This window comes from Cetorhinus maximus, chromosome 7 (genome assembly GCF_964194155.1).
Source record: "Cetorhinus maximus chromosome 7, sCetMax3.hap1.1, whole genome shotgun sequence".
In the NCBI taxonomy this organism is placed as follows: Eukaryota; Metazoa; Chordata; class Chondrichthyes; order Lamniformes; family Cetorhinidae; genus Cetorhinus; species Cetorhinus maximus.
Genome location: NC_135885.1, coordinates 74,938,603 through 74,953,434, shown reverse-complemented (window position 1 = coordinate 74,953,434; position 14,832 = coordinate 74,938,603). Strand labels below are relative to the sequence as shown.

Genomic DNA, 14,832 nt, shown 5'->3' with positions numbered 1-14,832 from the left:
ATTCAATATAGAGTAGAGTAGATAAAGAAACATTCTCTCCTTTGATGGAGGAATCCAGACCTTGGAGGCAACCCCTGCCTCCATCCTAGTAACTAAATGCGGGTGTTTTGTAATGTCAAAGGGATCATATAAATGCAAGTTGTAGCTGTCCAACGTTTGAATTATGTAATTGGTGGGGTTCTTTATAGACTTTTTGAAATCTCTACCTTGTGAAAATGATTTTACTATGAAAACATAACTTATGTCCAGTAGTAATAAATGGTATTTTTGTCTAACCATAGAAAATCTTTTTCAAGAAGTATTTGAAAAAAACTAGTATTTGAAAAAAAAAGACAGATTACACTGAAATTTCCATTTGTTTCGCGAATAGTAGTGCACTGAACTAAATGTTATAAACTCAGTAAAGCTATTTTAGAGAATTTTAGGAAATCATTAGGGTTGATACATCTGCTAATACTCAGGCAAGAAAGCTGTAAAACCAAAGTAAAAAGTGAAAATTGGTTTAAAAAAATCTGAAAGCAATGTAGCCTGCACTTCATATTATACAACACCAACTTGTTTTCATAGACTCAACTTGCATTCACATAGCACCTTTAAAATTGAAAAAAAAAATCCAAAGGCACATCACAGAAGCATAACCAAAAAAAAAATTGAAACAAGCCACAGAAGGATAATCGGAGCAAAATCTTGATTAAAGGTAGGTTTTAAGGAGTTTGTTAAAGAAAGAGAGAGGTGGAGAGGCAAAGAGATTTGGGGGAGGGAATTCCAGAACTGATGGCCTAGGTGGCTGAAGACACATTTGCCAAGGGGAGGCGAAAGAAATTGGCGACGCACAAGAGCTCCTCCAATACTGGCCTCCTATGCATCCCAAATTTTAATCACTCCACCGATGGTAGCTGTGCCTTCATTGCCTTCCCAAACTTCTCTGGCTCCATACTTCTGCTTCTTTAAAACACCCCTGAAAACCTACCTCTTTGACCAAGCTTCTTATCACCTGTTCTAATATGTGGCTCAGTGTCAATTATATTTATAACATTATTTAATAATGCTTCTGAGAAGCACATTGGGACATTTTACTTTGTTGCGGACACTTATAAAAATATAAGCTGCTGTTGTTGAGATAAACCTCATGGGCAGGATGAGCTTGGAGAGTGAGGGGGAGATAGGAAAGAAGCTAAGATAAGATCCTTGCACAGGTAAGAGGAAGAGACTGTAGCAGAGGTGATTGAAGAGACCGTTTCACTCTTAGTAACAAAGAAGTCCATGAGCTCCTTAAACTTTTTGCAGAGAATGAAGGAGACACAGAAGAGGACATTCAATGGCACCATTGCTGAATCCCCCACTATCATGATCCTGGGGGTTACCGTTGCCAGAAACTGAACTGGACTAGCCATATAAATACTGTGGCTACAAGAGAAGGTCAGAGGCTAAGAATCCTGCAGCAAGTAACTCACCTCCTGATTCCCCAAAGCCTGTCCACCATTTACAAGGCACAAGTCAGGAGTGTGATGTAATACTCTCCACTTGTCTGGATGATTGCAGCTCCAACAACACTCAAGAAGCTCAGCACCATCCAGGACATAGCAGCCCACTTGACTGGCACCCCATTCACAAACTTTCACTCCCTCCACCACTGACATAGAGTGGCAGCAGCAAGATGCAATGCAGGAGTCCACCAAGACACCTGAAACAACACCTTCCAAACCCATGACCCCAAACATCTAGAAGGACAACAGCAGCAGGCAGATGGGAACACCACCACCACCTGGAAGTTCCTCTCCACGCCACACACCATCCTAACTTGGAAACACATAGCCTTCACTGTTGCTGGGTCAAAATCCTGGAACTACCTCCCTAACAGCACTGTGGATGTACCCACATGGATTGCAGCAGTTCAAGGTAGCTCACCATCACCTTCTTGAGGGCAATTAGGGTTGGGCAATAAATGCTGGCCTGGCCAGCAACACCCATATCCCATGAATGAATAAAAAAGGAGTTTGAGAGAACGTTTGTGGTGGAGAAAAGGTGGGTGCTATTTTTGCATTCCAGTATGATTGAGTGGGTGGTGGGTGGTATTGACAGAGGAGAGTAAGGTGCAATAGTGCTTGATGTAGTATCGGCAGATTTGTCCATGTGGATAGCAAAACCAGACACATTCAAATCTGCACCACTTGGGCTTGGGACCACAAAGATGGGAACCGTAAGAGACTCAATACAACAAATAGGTGGATTTTAAACACTCAAAATCTACGTTTTAAAAATAATACCTCATTGCCTTAAATCTACAGGTAATTTAGAAGATAAAAATAAGCACTCCACAACTACCATAGTCAAACATTTCCGAAAAAGTCAGAGTAGAACAGAATTGAAGTCAATTACAAAAGCTAAATAGTGCGGATGCTGGAAATCTGAAATAAAGCAGAAATTGCTGGAAATACTCAGCAAATAGGTGAATAGTCAGATCCGCAGAGTGTTTCCAACATTTTTGCTTTTTATAAGTCAATTGATCAGTTTTTTTTCCCCAAAACAAAACTTTCACTCACTGCTCCTTCTCATGAGGACTCGAAACGTCAACTGTGCTCTTCTCCACCGATGCTGCCAGACCTGCTGAGTTTTTCCAGGTATTTCTGTTTCTGTTTCAGCACCCATATTTGTTTAAAGGAAACTATTAAATCCCGATTGTGCAGATAAGGTGCACAAGTGTTGAATCAAAATAAACTTACCAATCGACCCGCAACCAGGCATCCGAACATTGTCTCACCAAATACACCTCCCCTCTCTGATCAAAATCCAGCTCTCGCCAATGTTTGACATGTCACTGTCTCTCCGCCGCCGCCCCTCACCGAGCCGGCCAGAAGCTTCTGGAACCCTCAATGCGCCGCCGCCACAGGGCCCGCCCTCCGACCTTTCACCTGGAACGAGTTTGCAGACCTCGGTACCCTAGGAAACCACATATACCGGAGATTTCGGATTCTGACCTGGAGGCGCTCCCACGGCTCATTTACCTTTACACTGATTACATTTTGCACATCCGCTGCATTTACATTACAGCAACTTTAATTCATTCCTTTTTATTTCATTGACGACAGACTGCTGGTGAAATTTGATTTTATTAATGATTCGCCAGCTAAACATGCTGCCGTCTATAAATATCACAAAAAATACTCTCCTTAAATTAAGTATAGTTCAGTGCATGGTGTTTTGGAAAGCTTCCTGTGTCGCGATCGGAAACAAGAAGCTTTTGGTTCTAAAATCATGTAAAACATTTCCAACTGCGCCTGCGTGACCTGAGGTCACCATCCTCCTCCCACTTTGCAGCTTTTGTTCCATTGGCCTGTAGGTTACGGCATATGCTGCTAGAGGCATTTCAAGTGCTTTGTAAGTTAGACGAGAAATTTATAAGAATGGATTAAAGTTACTGCCTGTACCACCTTTCAGAGTCGTAGTTGTGGTCTTTAGAATGAAATGTTAAAATGAGGCAGCACCTGCCGGATCCAGTGGATGTAAAAGAGCCCATGGCACTATTTTGAAGAAGAGCAAGGGTGTTATTCCTGGTATTCTAACTAATATTTATGCCTCATTCAACATCTAAAAAAAACAGATTATCTAGTCATTATCATTCTTATTGTTTATGGAAGTTTGTTGTGTGCAAATTGGCTGCCACAATTCCTACATTATAACATTATTTCTGACACTTCATTAGTGCTTAATTGGCAAAACACTTTGAGATGTCCAGTGGTTGTGAAAGGCAATATATAAATGCAAGTCTTTATTTTCATTCAAGCTGATAGCAGTTCCTGAAGAATGCAGCCAAAGAATAACATGGAAATCCAGAAGTAATTCTACAATTCCACAGGGGTGTGTTGTTGAGGTGCTCCCTTCCACCCTACAATCAATGAGAAATCAATTAAATTAAAGAGAAATCAACTAAATTAATGAGAATGACCACTCTTAAATGATTGGCCTTGCTGCAAAAATCCTTGGAAATTTAGATCACCTCTCATTCTTCTAAACTCCAATGGATGCAGGTCTAACCTGCCCAACCTTCCCTCACAAGAGAACACCTTCACCCAGGATTCAGTTGAGCGAACCTTCACTGAACTGTTTAGAATTCAGTTATATCCTTTCTTAAGTAAGGAGACCAAAACTGCACAGTACTCCAGATGTGGTCTTCACCAACTGTACAACAATAACAAAACTTCCCTCCTGCCCAACACAAACTGGAGGAACAGCACCTCATCTTCTGATTAGGCACTTTACAGCCTTCTGGACTTAACATTGCGTTCAACACTTCAGGCAATGAACTCTATCCTCTATTTTGATCTTTTTAAAGTTTTTTCCTAACCCCCCTCCCCCCACAGGACCATTTGTAATTAGTTCTTATGTTTTGCTTTCACAGAACGCTGACTATTGTTCTGCTATTAACACATTCTGCTATTTTACCTTTATGCCACTATTAGCACCTTCTTTGGTCTTGAACATACCATTAACACTCCCTTTGTCTTGTGTCCATGACATCTTTGTCAAATCTCTCCTGAGCTCCCACTTATCGCTGACCTCCTATTTTGCTCCAACTGCTCCACCCCCACCACCTCCTTCAACAGTATAAAATCCATCACATTTCTACCTCTCTTCAGCTCTGAAGAAGTCATATGGATTCAAAATGTTAACTCTGTTTCCCTCTCCACAGAAGCTACCAGACCTGCTGAGTTTTTCAAGCATTTTCAGTTTTTATTTCAGATTTCCAGCATTCACTGTATTTTGGTTTTATTTTAGTGTTTAATTCACTGCCTCTTCTCTTCCAGGAATGCCTACCTTGAAGATGTTCTGCCCTTCTCTCCAACAGGATTTCCGTTTGTCTCTTTCATCATGTACGCCTTCGTTGCTTTCCATTTCCCCCCTGGTGTTTGATAAGATGTTTACCAAAACTTGCTTTCACAGCCATATTTCCTTCCTCAGCGATTGTCTCTGTCTCCAGCTTACCCAACTTGGATTCCAACTGAAGCTCCATTCTTCATGTTTCGAATCCACCCAGGATTACAGGTATCTCCGGGACATACATTGTTCCTTGGACTGCTGTTCTCACCGCATCCTGAGGTCCACACTCAGTGCCATGCATTGTCATATGTACACACTCGACCTCTCTCTCCAGCAACACTGACTCACCCTATCTCAAAGCTGTCCTTGTCCCAGTTCCATTTCATTCTTTGTCTCATCCAACGCCTGAAGAAACTTTTTCTCTTCCTTTCAGGTGCTAAGGAACACAAGCTCCAACAACTTATTGACACCAATGCCCGTCCGGGACCCTCCACCCCGTCCTGTCCCTCTGACCCCACCCCTTCTTCTAATCCCAGCTCTTGCCGTGTATTCACTATACCCACTGACCTTCCCCTCTCTGATGCTGAATGTTTTGTGCTCTGCAAAGGACTCAGTTTCATTCCCTTATACCCTCACCTCAATGAATTTCGGGCTCAGCATGACACTGAACTCTTCCTCTGTCGCCTTCGCCTCAGTGCTCACTTCTTTGGGCAGAAGTCCACCCCCCATTCAACAGATCCTGTTAGCCGCCTCCAGTATTCTCCCTCTACCTGGACCCCTCCCTGTGGCCTCTTACCTGCTCTTGATCTTTTCATTGAGAACCGTCGACGTGACATTGGCCATCTTAATTTCTCTGCTCCTCTCACCCACTCCAGCCAGTTTCCTTCTGAACATGCTGCACTCTATTCTCTCAGGTCCAACCCTGATTTTGTTATCAAACCTGCTGACAAGGGTGGTGCTGTTGTTGTCTGATGTATTGACCTCCACTCTTAGACACTTCTTCCTCCCTCCTCCTGGACCATGATCCCACCGCCGAACATCAAGTCCCTGTTTTCAGCACTGTCCACTACCTCATCTCCTCTGGAGATCTTTCCTCTACAGCTTCCAACCTCATAGTCTACCAACCCTGCACAACCCGCTTCTACCTCCTTCCCAAAATCCACAAACAGGACTGTCCTGGTAGACCCATTGTGTTAGCCTGTTCCTGCCAAATGGAGTTCATTTCTTCCTATCTTGACTCCATTCTCTTACTCCTTGTCCAGTCTCTTCCTACCTACATTCATGATTCCTCTGATGCCCTATGTCATTTCAACTATTTCCAGTTTCCTGGCCCTAATTGCCTCTTCACAATGGACGTCCAATTCCTCTGTATCTCCATCCCCCACCAGGATGGCCTGAGGGCTCTCCGCTTCTTCCTTGAACAGAGGCCTGAATAATCCCCATCCACCACCACTCTCCTCCACCTGGCTGAACTCGTTCTCTCATTGAACAATTTCTCCTTTAACTTGTCTTACTTCCTCTGTTAGAATCATATCTCTTTAAGTTGGATATTTCTTTTTAAAACACGGAAAGACATTGCATTATTTGGACATCGGAGGCTACCCGAGAGTTTTTTTTAGAAGGGTCATAAGTTCACCTTTGAACTGTCAACAAGCAGGCTTCTTCCAAGAAATCACCTGAGCTATATGGTATTTGTGAAGGAGTTGTTTGTTTTGAACTGCAAAGCTCTTTAATTAATGAAACTAGAAAACAAAAAGGCAATCACATGGTAAAGACAAACCTTAAGTTTGAATCTGTGGTTTTGCTTTCAATCTTGTTGGGGAAAGGCTGAGAACAGAAGGCTACCCTGACTAACTCACTCTCTCTCCCTCTGTGCTTTGTGAAACTGTGTGTGGTTCTTGACCTGTAGCCAAATACTCCTCATCTGAGTGTAGTTGTCTGCATAATTTTGGACTTGCTAACTGAGACAGGAAGAATTGGTCCAGCTATAATCTCCTCCACACTGAAGCATCATTGGTGAACTTCCTGACATCTACTGGGTCTTCACCCGAGGGAATTTCAGACCAACAGCATCAAACCTCCATGAACTTTAATTTTCTTTTTTTTCTTTCCAAGAAAGTATTCTTTCTCATCTGCCCAATTCTGCAGAGATTACCTGTGTGTCTTTGGTTTGTCTGTGCATATGTTTTACTTTGTGCTGGGGAAGTTTAAAGGGTTTAGTTAGGTATACTTCCAGATTACAACTGTGTGTCAACCAGTTCTTGCAACTTGTTTAAAAGGAGTTTTGTTTTATAATAAATCAATCATTCTGGGTTTTTTGAAAGAAGCCTGGTCAGAGTCTCTTCTCTTCTGGGTATTAGAAGTATAGGTAAACAATTGGCCATTTCATTGAGAAAATTAAACAATTAAATTAACGGTACGGCCTGCAGAGTAGTGGGGCTTGATAATCTGCACACTCCTCCAATTCCAATCATATCATCTACAGATAAAAGGTGTAGCTATGGGTACCCGCATGGACCCCAGTTACACCTGTCTTTTTGTGGGGTATTTGGAACATTTCTTGTACCAATCCTACTCAGGTCCCCTCCCACAATTCTTCTTTCGGTACAACGAAGACTGTATCAGTACCACTTAGTGCTCTTGTCTGGATCTGGAAAAATTTATTAACTTTGTCTCCAACTTCCATCCCTCTCTCACATTCACATGGTCCATCTTTGACACTTCCCTTCCCCTTCCTTGACTTCACTGTCTCCATTTCTGGTGATAGGCTGTCTACTATTCCTTACAAGCCAACCGACTCCCACAGTTACCTCGACTACAGCTCTTCAAACCCTGCTGCCTGTAAGGACTGCTTCCCACTCTCCCAGTTCCTCTGCCTCGATCGCATCTATTCCGATGATGCTACCTTCCAAAATGGTGCTTCTGACATGTCTTCCTTTTTCCTGAGGTGACGGATCCCCCCCACTGTGGTTGACAGGGCCCTTAACTGCATCTGATCCATCTCCTGCATCTCTGCCCTCATCCCTTCCCTTCCCTCCCAGAGACTTAACGCAGACTGGCTGACTGCTTTGTGGAACACCTTCACTCAATCCACAGGCATGATCCCAATCTTCCTGTCACTTGTCATGTCAATTCACCATTTCCACCCTTGCCCACATTTCTATCCTTGGCCTGCTACAATGTTCCAGTGAAGCCCAATGCAAACTGGAGGAACAGCACTTCATCTTCCGATTAGGCACTTGACAGCCTTCTGGGCTTAACATTGAGTTCAACAATTTCAGACCATGAACTCTGTGTCCTCCATTTCGATCTTTTTCTAACTTTCTTTTCCCAACCCCACAGGGCCATCTGCAACTAGTTCTTATGTTTTGCTTTCACAGAGCACCTTGTTCCGCAATGAATACATTCTGCTATCTTACCTTTATGCCACTATTAGCACCTTCTTTCATCTTTAACACTACCATTAACACTCCCTTTGACTTGAGTCCATGACATCTTTGTCAGATCTCTCCCACCTATCCCTCACCTTCTATTTTGCTCCACTCCCCCTTCAAAAGTATAAAATCCATCACATTTCTACCTCTCTTAATCTCTGAAGAAGTCATATGGACTGAAAATATTAACTGTTTCTCTCTCCAGAGATGCTGCCAGACCTGCAGTTTTTTTTCCAGCGTTTTCAGTTTTTATTTCAGATTTCCACCATCCACAGCATTTTGCTTTTATTCTCTCCATTTATATTCCATTTCCCTTGCAATGAATGACAACATTTCATTGGCCTTCCTAATCACTTGCTGTACCTGCATACTAATTTTCTGTGACACCCAGATCCCTCTGCGCCGCAAAGTTCTGCAATCTCTCTCAATTTAAATAATATACTGCTTTACTATTCTTCCTGCCAAAGTGGACAAGTTCACATTTTTCCACACTATATTTAACCTGCCAAATTTTTTCCACTCACTTAACCCGCCAAATTTTTCCCACTCACTTAACCTATCTATATCCATTTGTTCTTAATGCTTCACCATTATTAACCACCATAATTAATGCTTCCACATTAACACCATAGAAGTAGAAAAAATGTTTTTTATTTAAAATTCAAACTTAGTTGTGTTGAGTTTATGCTTTACTGTAGGCTTGTCCAGCCCATGGCCTGCAAGTCACCCCCGTGAAGTCCCTCAATGTGGCCCCCGGAGCGATTGTTGAAAATGCCATTAAGACAGGTCAGTGAGTTTGAAGATTTCTGCAGGGGGACCGAGGCAGAGGAACTGGGAGAATGGGAAGGAGTCCTTACAGGAAGCGGGGTTTGAAGAGTTGTAGTCACGGTATCTGTGGGAGTTGGTTGGCTTGTAATGAATGATAGACAGCCTATCACCAGAAATGGAGACAGAGAAGTCAAGGAAGGGGAAGGGAAGGGAAGCCCATAAGCAGCAAACATGAGAGAGATACAGGTTATGATTGAAGGAGCAGTGAACACTGGCAACTGCGAGTATGTGGAGATAGAGACACACACTCTGGAGCATGTGGGGCTTCCACTCACCACTGTTTTGTGTGGCTCTGGTGCTTTCTCCAGGTTCCTGGTGCTTTGGTCTAGCACTGGCCGCTTTCCCCTTGTTCTCCCAGTGTTCCCCCAGCTCTCCCTGCGTTCCCTTGGCTCTCATTGCATTCCCTCAGTTATTAGCCCTCTCATCAGCAGACACCCACATTCAGGCACCACCAGCCTCAGGCCTCACTCCAGGTCTCTCTTCCACACTCATCGCACCTACCCCCGCTACCCCTCAGCTGGTTTTGTGAGTGGGGGTGAGTTACTGAGGGTGAGGGTGTGTGAGTACGAGGGTGAGTTTGGGTGAGTGCGTGAGTGTTAGGACGGGCGAGTGAGGGTGAAAGTGGATAAGTGAATGAGTGTGAGGGCGGATGAGTGAGGGTGGGTGTCAGAGGGTGAGGGTGACTGAGTGAACGTGGGTGGGTGAGTGAGGGTATGTGGTTTACACACAGACAATGTCTCTGAACCATGCAGCAGGTGGATTTTTTTGGCCAACTCGAGCATTGAAAACCTATCCACATGGATTACTGGCATAATTTTTACTGTAAAGATCCAAGCCAGATACCTGACTGACCTAACTTTTACAGTTATTACCCATCCAAATACAGGACTGACCATTCTTATAGTGTTAATAGTGTGTGTGTGTGTGTGGCAAGTGTGTGGGGTGAGTGCGTATATGAGTAAGTGGGGTGAGAGGGAGGGGAGAGTTGTGTCTAGCTCACTCGCAGCTTCAGAGTTCTCATTCACCCTCACCCCCACACACCAACAGGCACACTCACCCACTTTCACAGTGAGTGAGGGTGAGTGAGTGAGCACCCTGAGACCTGGAGTGAGCTGGACACACACAATCTCACCCTTTCACATTCTAATCATCATCTTTATTTATTATTCTTTTTTTAATCATCAATTCATTATTGTGACATTTTATGTGCTCAGCAAATTGTTCATTTTCATATGTCAGCTGTTTTTTTGAAATTCATGTTTAATTTTGTGCCAAACCTTAACTTGCCAAATTTGCTCATCTACCAACACCTCCCCCCACCCCACCCCACATGAAAAGGTTGGACAAGCCTACTTTACGGATTTCAAAGCTAGAAAATTGATTACGTTCTCCTTTCAAGCATTATATATCAGTATCTAGCAACCTCAGGTCAGTTATGAACAGTTAATGCAACGTAAAGTTCCTTCTGCTCTGTTCCAATAAGCTGCTTTTTACAGAACTCATAATCACAGAAACAGAAAGTTTTTACAGCGCAGAAGGAGGCCGGTTAGCCCATCATATCTGCACCGGCTCTCAGAATGAGCAATTTCTCCCTGTAACCTTACATATTGCTCCTTTTCAAATAACAGCCTGGTTCCTTTTTGAATGCCTTGATTGATCCTGCCTCCTCCAACACACTCTCAGGCAGTCATTCTAGACCTTAATCATTCGTGTGTGAATAAGTTTTTCTCATATTGCTTTTGCTTCTTTTGCAAATTACTTTAAATCTGTGCCTCTCATTCTTGATCCTTTCATGAGTGGGAAGTTTCTCACTACCTACTCTGGCCAGGCCCTCATGATTTTGAATACCTCCATCAAATCTCCTCTCAGCCTTCTTTTCTCCAAGGAAAATAGACCCAACTTCTCCAAACTATCTTCATAACTGAAGTTCCTCATACATGGAACCATTCTTGTGAATGTTTTCTACACTCTCTCCAACTCCTTCAAATCCTTCCTAAAGTGTGGTGCCCAGAGCTGGATGCAATACTCCAGCTGAGGTCAAGCTAGTGTCTTATATAAGTTCAACATAACCTCCGAGCTCTTGTACTCTATGCCCCTATTAATAAAGCCTTAGATACTGTATACATGTTTAAACCATTCTCTGAACCTGTCCTGCCACCTTCAATGACTTATGCATATATACTCCCAGGTCCCTCTGCTCCTGCAGAGTTGTACACTTTTATATTGCCTCTCCATGTCCTTCCTACCAAAATGAATCACTTCACATTCCTCTGCATTGAACTTCATCTCTTCTCTCCCCCCACCTTAAACCAGCTTATATTTCACCCCTCTCCTAATTTTACTCAGTTCTGTTGAAGGGTCATGAGGACTCGAAACGTCAACTCTTTTCTTCTCCGCTGATGCTGCCAGACCTGCTGAGTTTTTCCAGGTAATTCTGTTTTTGTTTTCATCTTCCATCTGTCCACCCATTTCACTAACTTGTTTATGTCCTTTTGAAGTTCTATACTATCCTCCTTGCAGTTCAGAATGCTTCCAAGTTTCATATCATCTGCAAATTTTGAAATTGTGTCCTGTACACCAAGGTCTAGGTCATTAATATATATCAGGAAAAGCAAGGGTTCCAACACTGACCCCTACAAACATTCACTATCCACTACAAACATTCCTCCAGGCCGAAAAACATCCATTAACCACTACTCACTGTTTCCATCACTCTGCCAATTTCATATCCACATTGCTACCTTCCCTTTTATTCCATGAGCTATAACTTTGCTCACAAGTCTGTTGGGTGGTACTGTATCAGATGCCTTTTGGAAGTCCATGTATACCACATCAACGACAACACCCTCATTAACACTAGCTGTCACCTCTTCAACTGGGACAAGCCTGCTCTATTAACTCTTGCCCTTCTCTGCCTGTAACACTACTATGATCCTAGTCTATATTTGGGTAATTACAGTCCCCCCTTATAACTATTCCATAACCCTTGCAGCTCTCTGTAATTTCCTTGCAAATTTGTTCCTCTATATCTTTCCTATTTGGTGGCCAATAGGCTGCATGGAGTAATCACACCTTTTTGTTCCTTAGTTCAAGCCAAATAGGTTCTGTCCTTGAACCCTTTGGACATCCTCTTTCTCCAACACTGCAATGCTAATCAAAACCACCACCTCTCCCCCTTTTCTTCCTTTCCTTCTTTCCTGAACATCTTGCATCCAGGAATTTTTAAACACCCAGTCCAGCCCTTCTTTGAGCCAGGTCTCTGTTACCACATCATCATAAAAATTTCCACATATCAATCTGTACCTGTAACTCACTAACCTTATTAACCACACTCTGTGCATTCACATACATGCACTGTAATCCTGATTTAGACATTACTACTTTCGCCCTTACTCTGACCCCACCTATTAACTTACTAGTCAATATTCTACTGCCGTCTCCCAACATACTATGCGGTTGGTATTCCTCTCTGATATTACCTTCTGATTCCCACACCCCTGCCAAGTTAGTTTAAATCCTCCCCAATAGTACTGGCAAAACATCCCGCAAGGAACTCAGTCCTAGCTCTATTCAGGTGCAACCTCTGCTGTCTGTACAGGCACCATCTCCCCCAGAGCCAGTCCCAATGTTCCAAGAATCTAAAGCCTTCTGGATGTCTTTATTACCTTCAGACTTGACTACTTCAAGTTTTATTTACATTGATCAGCAGAACGACTTACATTTATATAGTGCACTTAATGTGGTACAGATTAGAATTCTCCCTTGGCTGGCATTCTATCTTCCACCCGTCTTAAACTTAAACTGATCTAAAACTCTGCAAGCATTTCCTAACTTACATCAAGTCCCACTCACCCATCCCTGTGCTCACTGACCTTGATTTTAAATTCTTATTCTTGTTTTCAAATCCCTCCATGCCCAACCCTTTACCTACCTCTGTATCTTCCTCCTCAGCCAGCCAAGAAAAGGGCTCAGAAAAAAGTGGCAGTGCATCATGCATCTTCTCAGCCATAGGCGATGCTTAACACAGAATTCACCACTTTGGTGCAGACCATTGTCTCACCAGACAGAAGGCTGCCAATGAAGAAGATCCTCCATTCTTACAACCATCTGCGATCTGTGCGCTCCTTCAATTCTGGCCTCTTATGCATCCCTAATTTATTTTCTCTAACATTGACATCTGTGCCTTCAGCTGTCTAGGTCCAGTGCTCTCTGATTCTCACCCAAAACCAGTCCACCTCTGAACTTTAAGATGCTTCTTAAAAACCTACCTCTTCGACCACGTTTTTGGTCATTTGTCACAGAATCTTAACAGCATAGGAGGACGACATTCAGCCCATCGTGTCTGCAGCAGCTCTCCAAGTAAGCATTATGACATAGTGCCATTGCCCTGCCTTTTCCCCGTACCCTTGCACGTTGTTTCTATTCAAATAATCATCTAATACCCTCTTGAGTGCCTTATTGAGCCTTCCTCCACTATACTTCCAGGCAGCGCATTCCAAACCCAAACCACTCGTGTGAAGAAGTTTTTTCTCACATCACACTTGCTTCTTTTGCAAATCACTAAATCTGTGCCCTCTTGTCCTTGATCCTTTTATGAGTGGGAACAGCTTCTCTGTTCAGCCCCCTCATGACTTTGAACATCTCTATCAAATCTCCTCTCAGCCTTCTTCTCTCCAAGGAGAACAGTCCCAACCTTTCCAATCTATCCTCATAGCTGAAGTTTCTCGTCCCTGGAACCATTCTTGTAAACCTCTTCTGTACTGTCTCCAATGTGTTCACATCCTTCCAATAATATGGTGCCTAGAACTGTACACAATATTCCAGCTGAAGTCTAACAATTCAGCGTAACCTCTTTGCTCTTGTACTCTCTGCCCCTATTAATAAAGCCCAGGATACTGTAAGCTTTATTAACTGCTCTCTCCACCTGTCCTGCCATCTTCAATGATCTATGCACATATACACCTGTCTTTCAGCTCCTGTACCCCCTTCAAAATTTCACCCCTTATTTCATATTGTCTGTCCATGTTTTTCCTACCAAACTGCATCACCTCACACTTTGTATTGAACTTCATCTGACACTTATCTGCTCACTCCACCAACTTGTCTATGTCCTCTTGAAGTTCCACACTATCCTCCTCGCAGTTCACAACACTCCCAAGCTTTGTATCATCCGCAAACTTTGAAATTGTCCCTTGCATACTAAGATCTAGATCATTAATATATGTCAGGAACAGCAAGGGTCCCAATACCAACCCCTGGTGAACTCCACTACAAACCTTCCCCAGCCCAAAAAATATCCATTGACCATTACTCTCTGCTTCCTATTTTTCAGCCAATTTTGTATCCACGTTGCTACTGTCCCTTTTATTCCATGAGCAATAACTTTTCTCACAAGTTGGTTATATGGTACTGTGTCAAATGCCTTTTCAAGGTCCATGTACACCACATCAACAGCATTAACCTCATTGACCTTTTCTGTTGCCTCTTCAAAAAAACTCCAGCAAGTTAATTAAACATGATTTCCCCTTTAGAAATCTATGCTGGCTCTTCCTTATCAACCCATATTTTTCCATGTGACTAATTCTATCCCGAATAATTGTTTCTAGAATCTTGCCCACCACTGAAGTTAAACTGACTGGTTTGTAATTGCTGGGCTTATCCTTACAACCTTTTTGGAACAAGGGTGTAATGTTTGCAATTCTCCAGTCCTCTGGCACCACCCCCAAGTCTAGGGAAGACTGAAAGACTATGG

General features: G+C 43.0%; 1 protein-coding gene across 2 annotated transcripts in view; it reads right to left on the bottom strand.

Moving 5' to 3' along the window:
• The window catches only part of hikeshi (heat shock protein nuclear import factor hikeshi), a 30,249-nt gene extending 27,352 nt beyond the window's left edge, over nucleotides 1-2,897 (bottom strand). Inside the window, exon 1 of one of the 2 annotated variants that reach the window (XM_078545736.1) lies at nucleotides 2,724-2,897. In XM_078545736.1, the coding sequence (XP_078401862.1) occupies nucleotides 2,724-2,753 (30 nt within the window). In that variant the 5' untranslated portion in view covers nucleotides 2,754-2,897. The remainder of the gene's footprint in view (nucleotides 1-2,723) is intronic. The other variant, XM_078545737.1, reaches the window with a different exon arrangement.
• Between the last annotated feature and the right edge of the window lie 11,935 nt (nucleotides 2,898-14,832).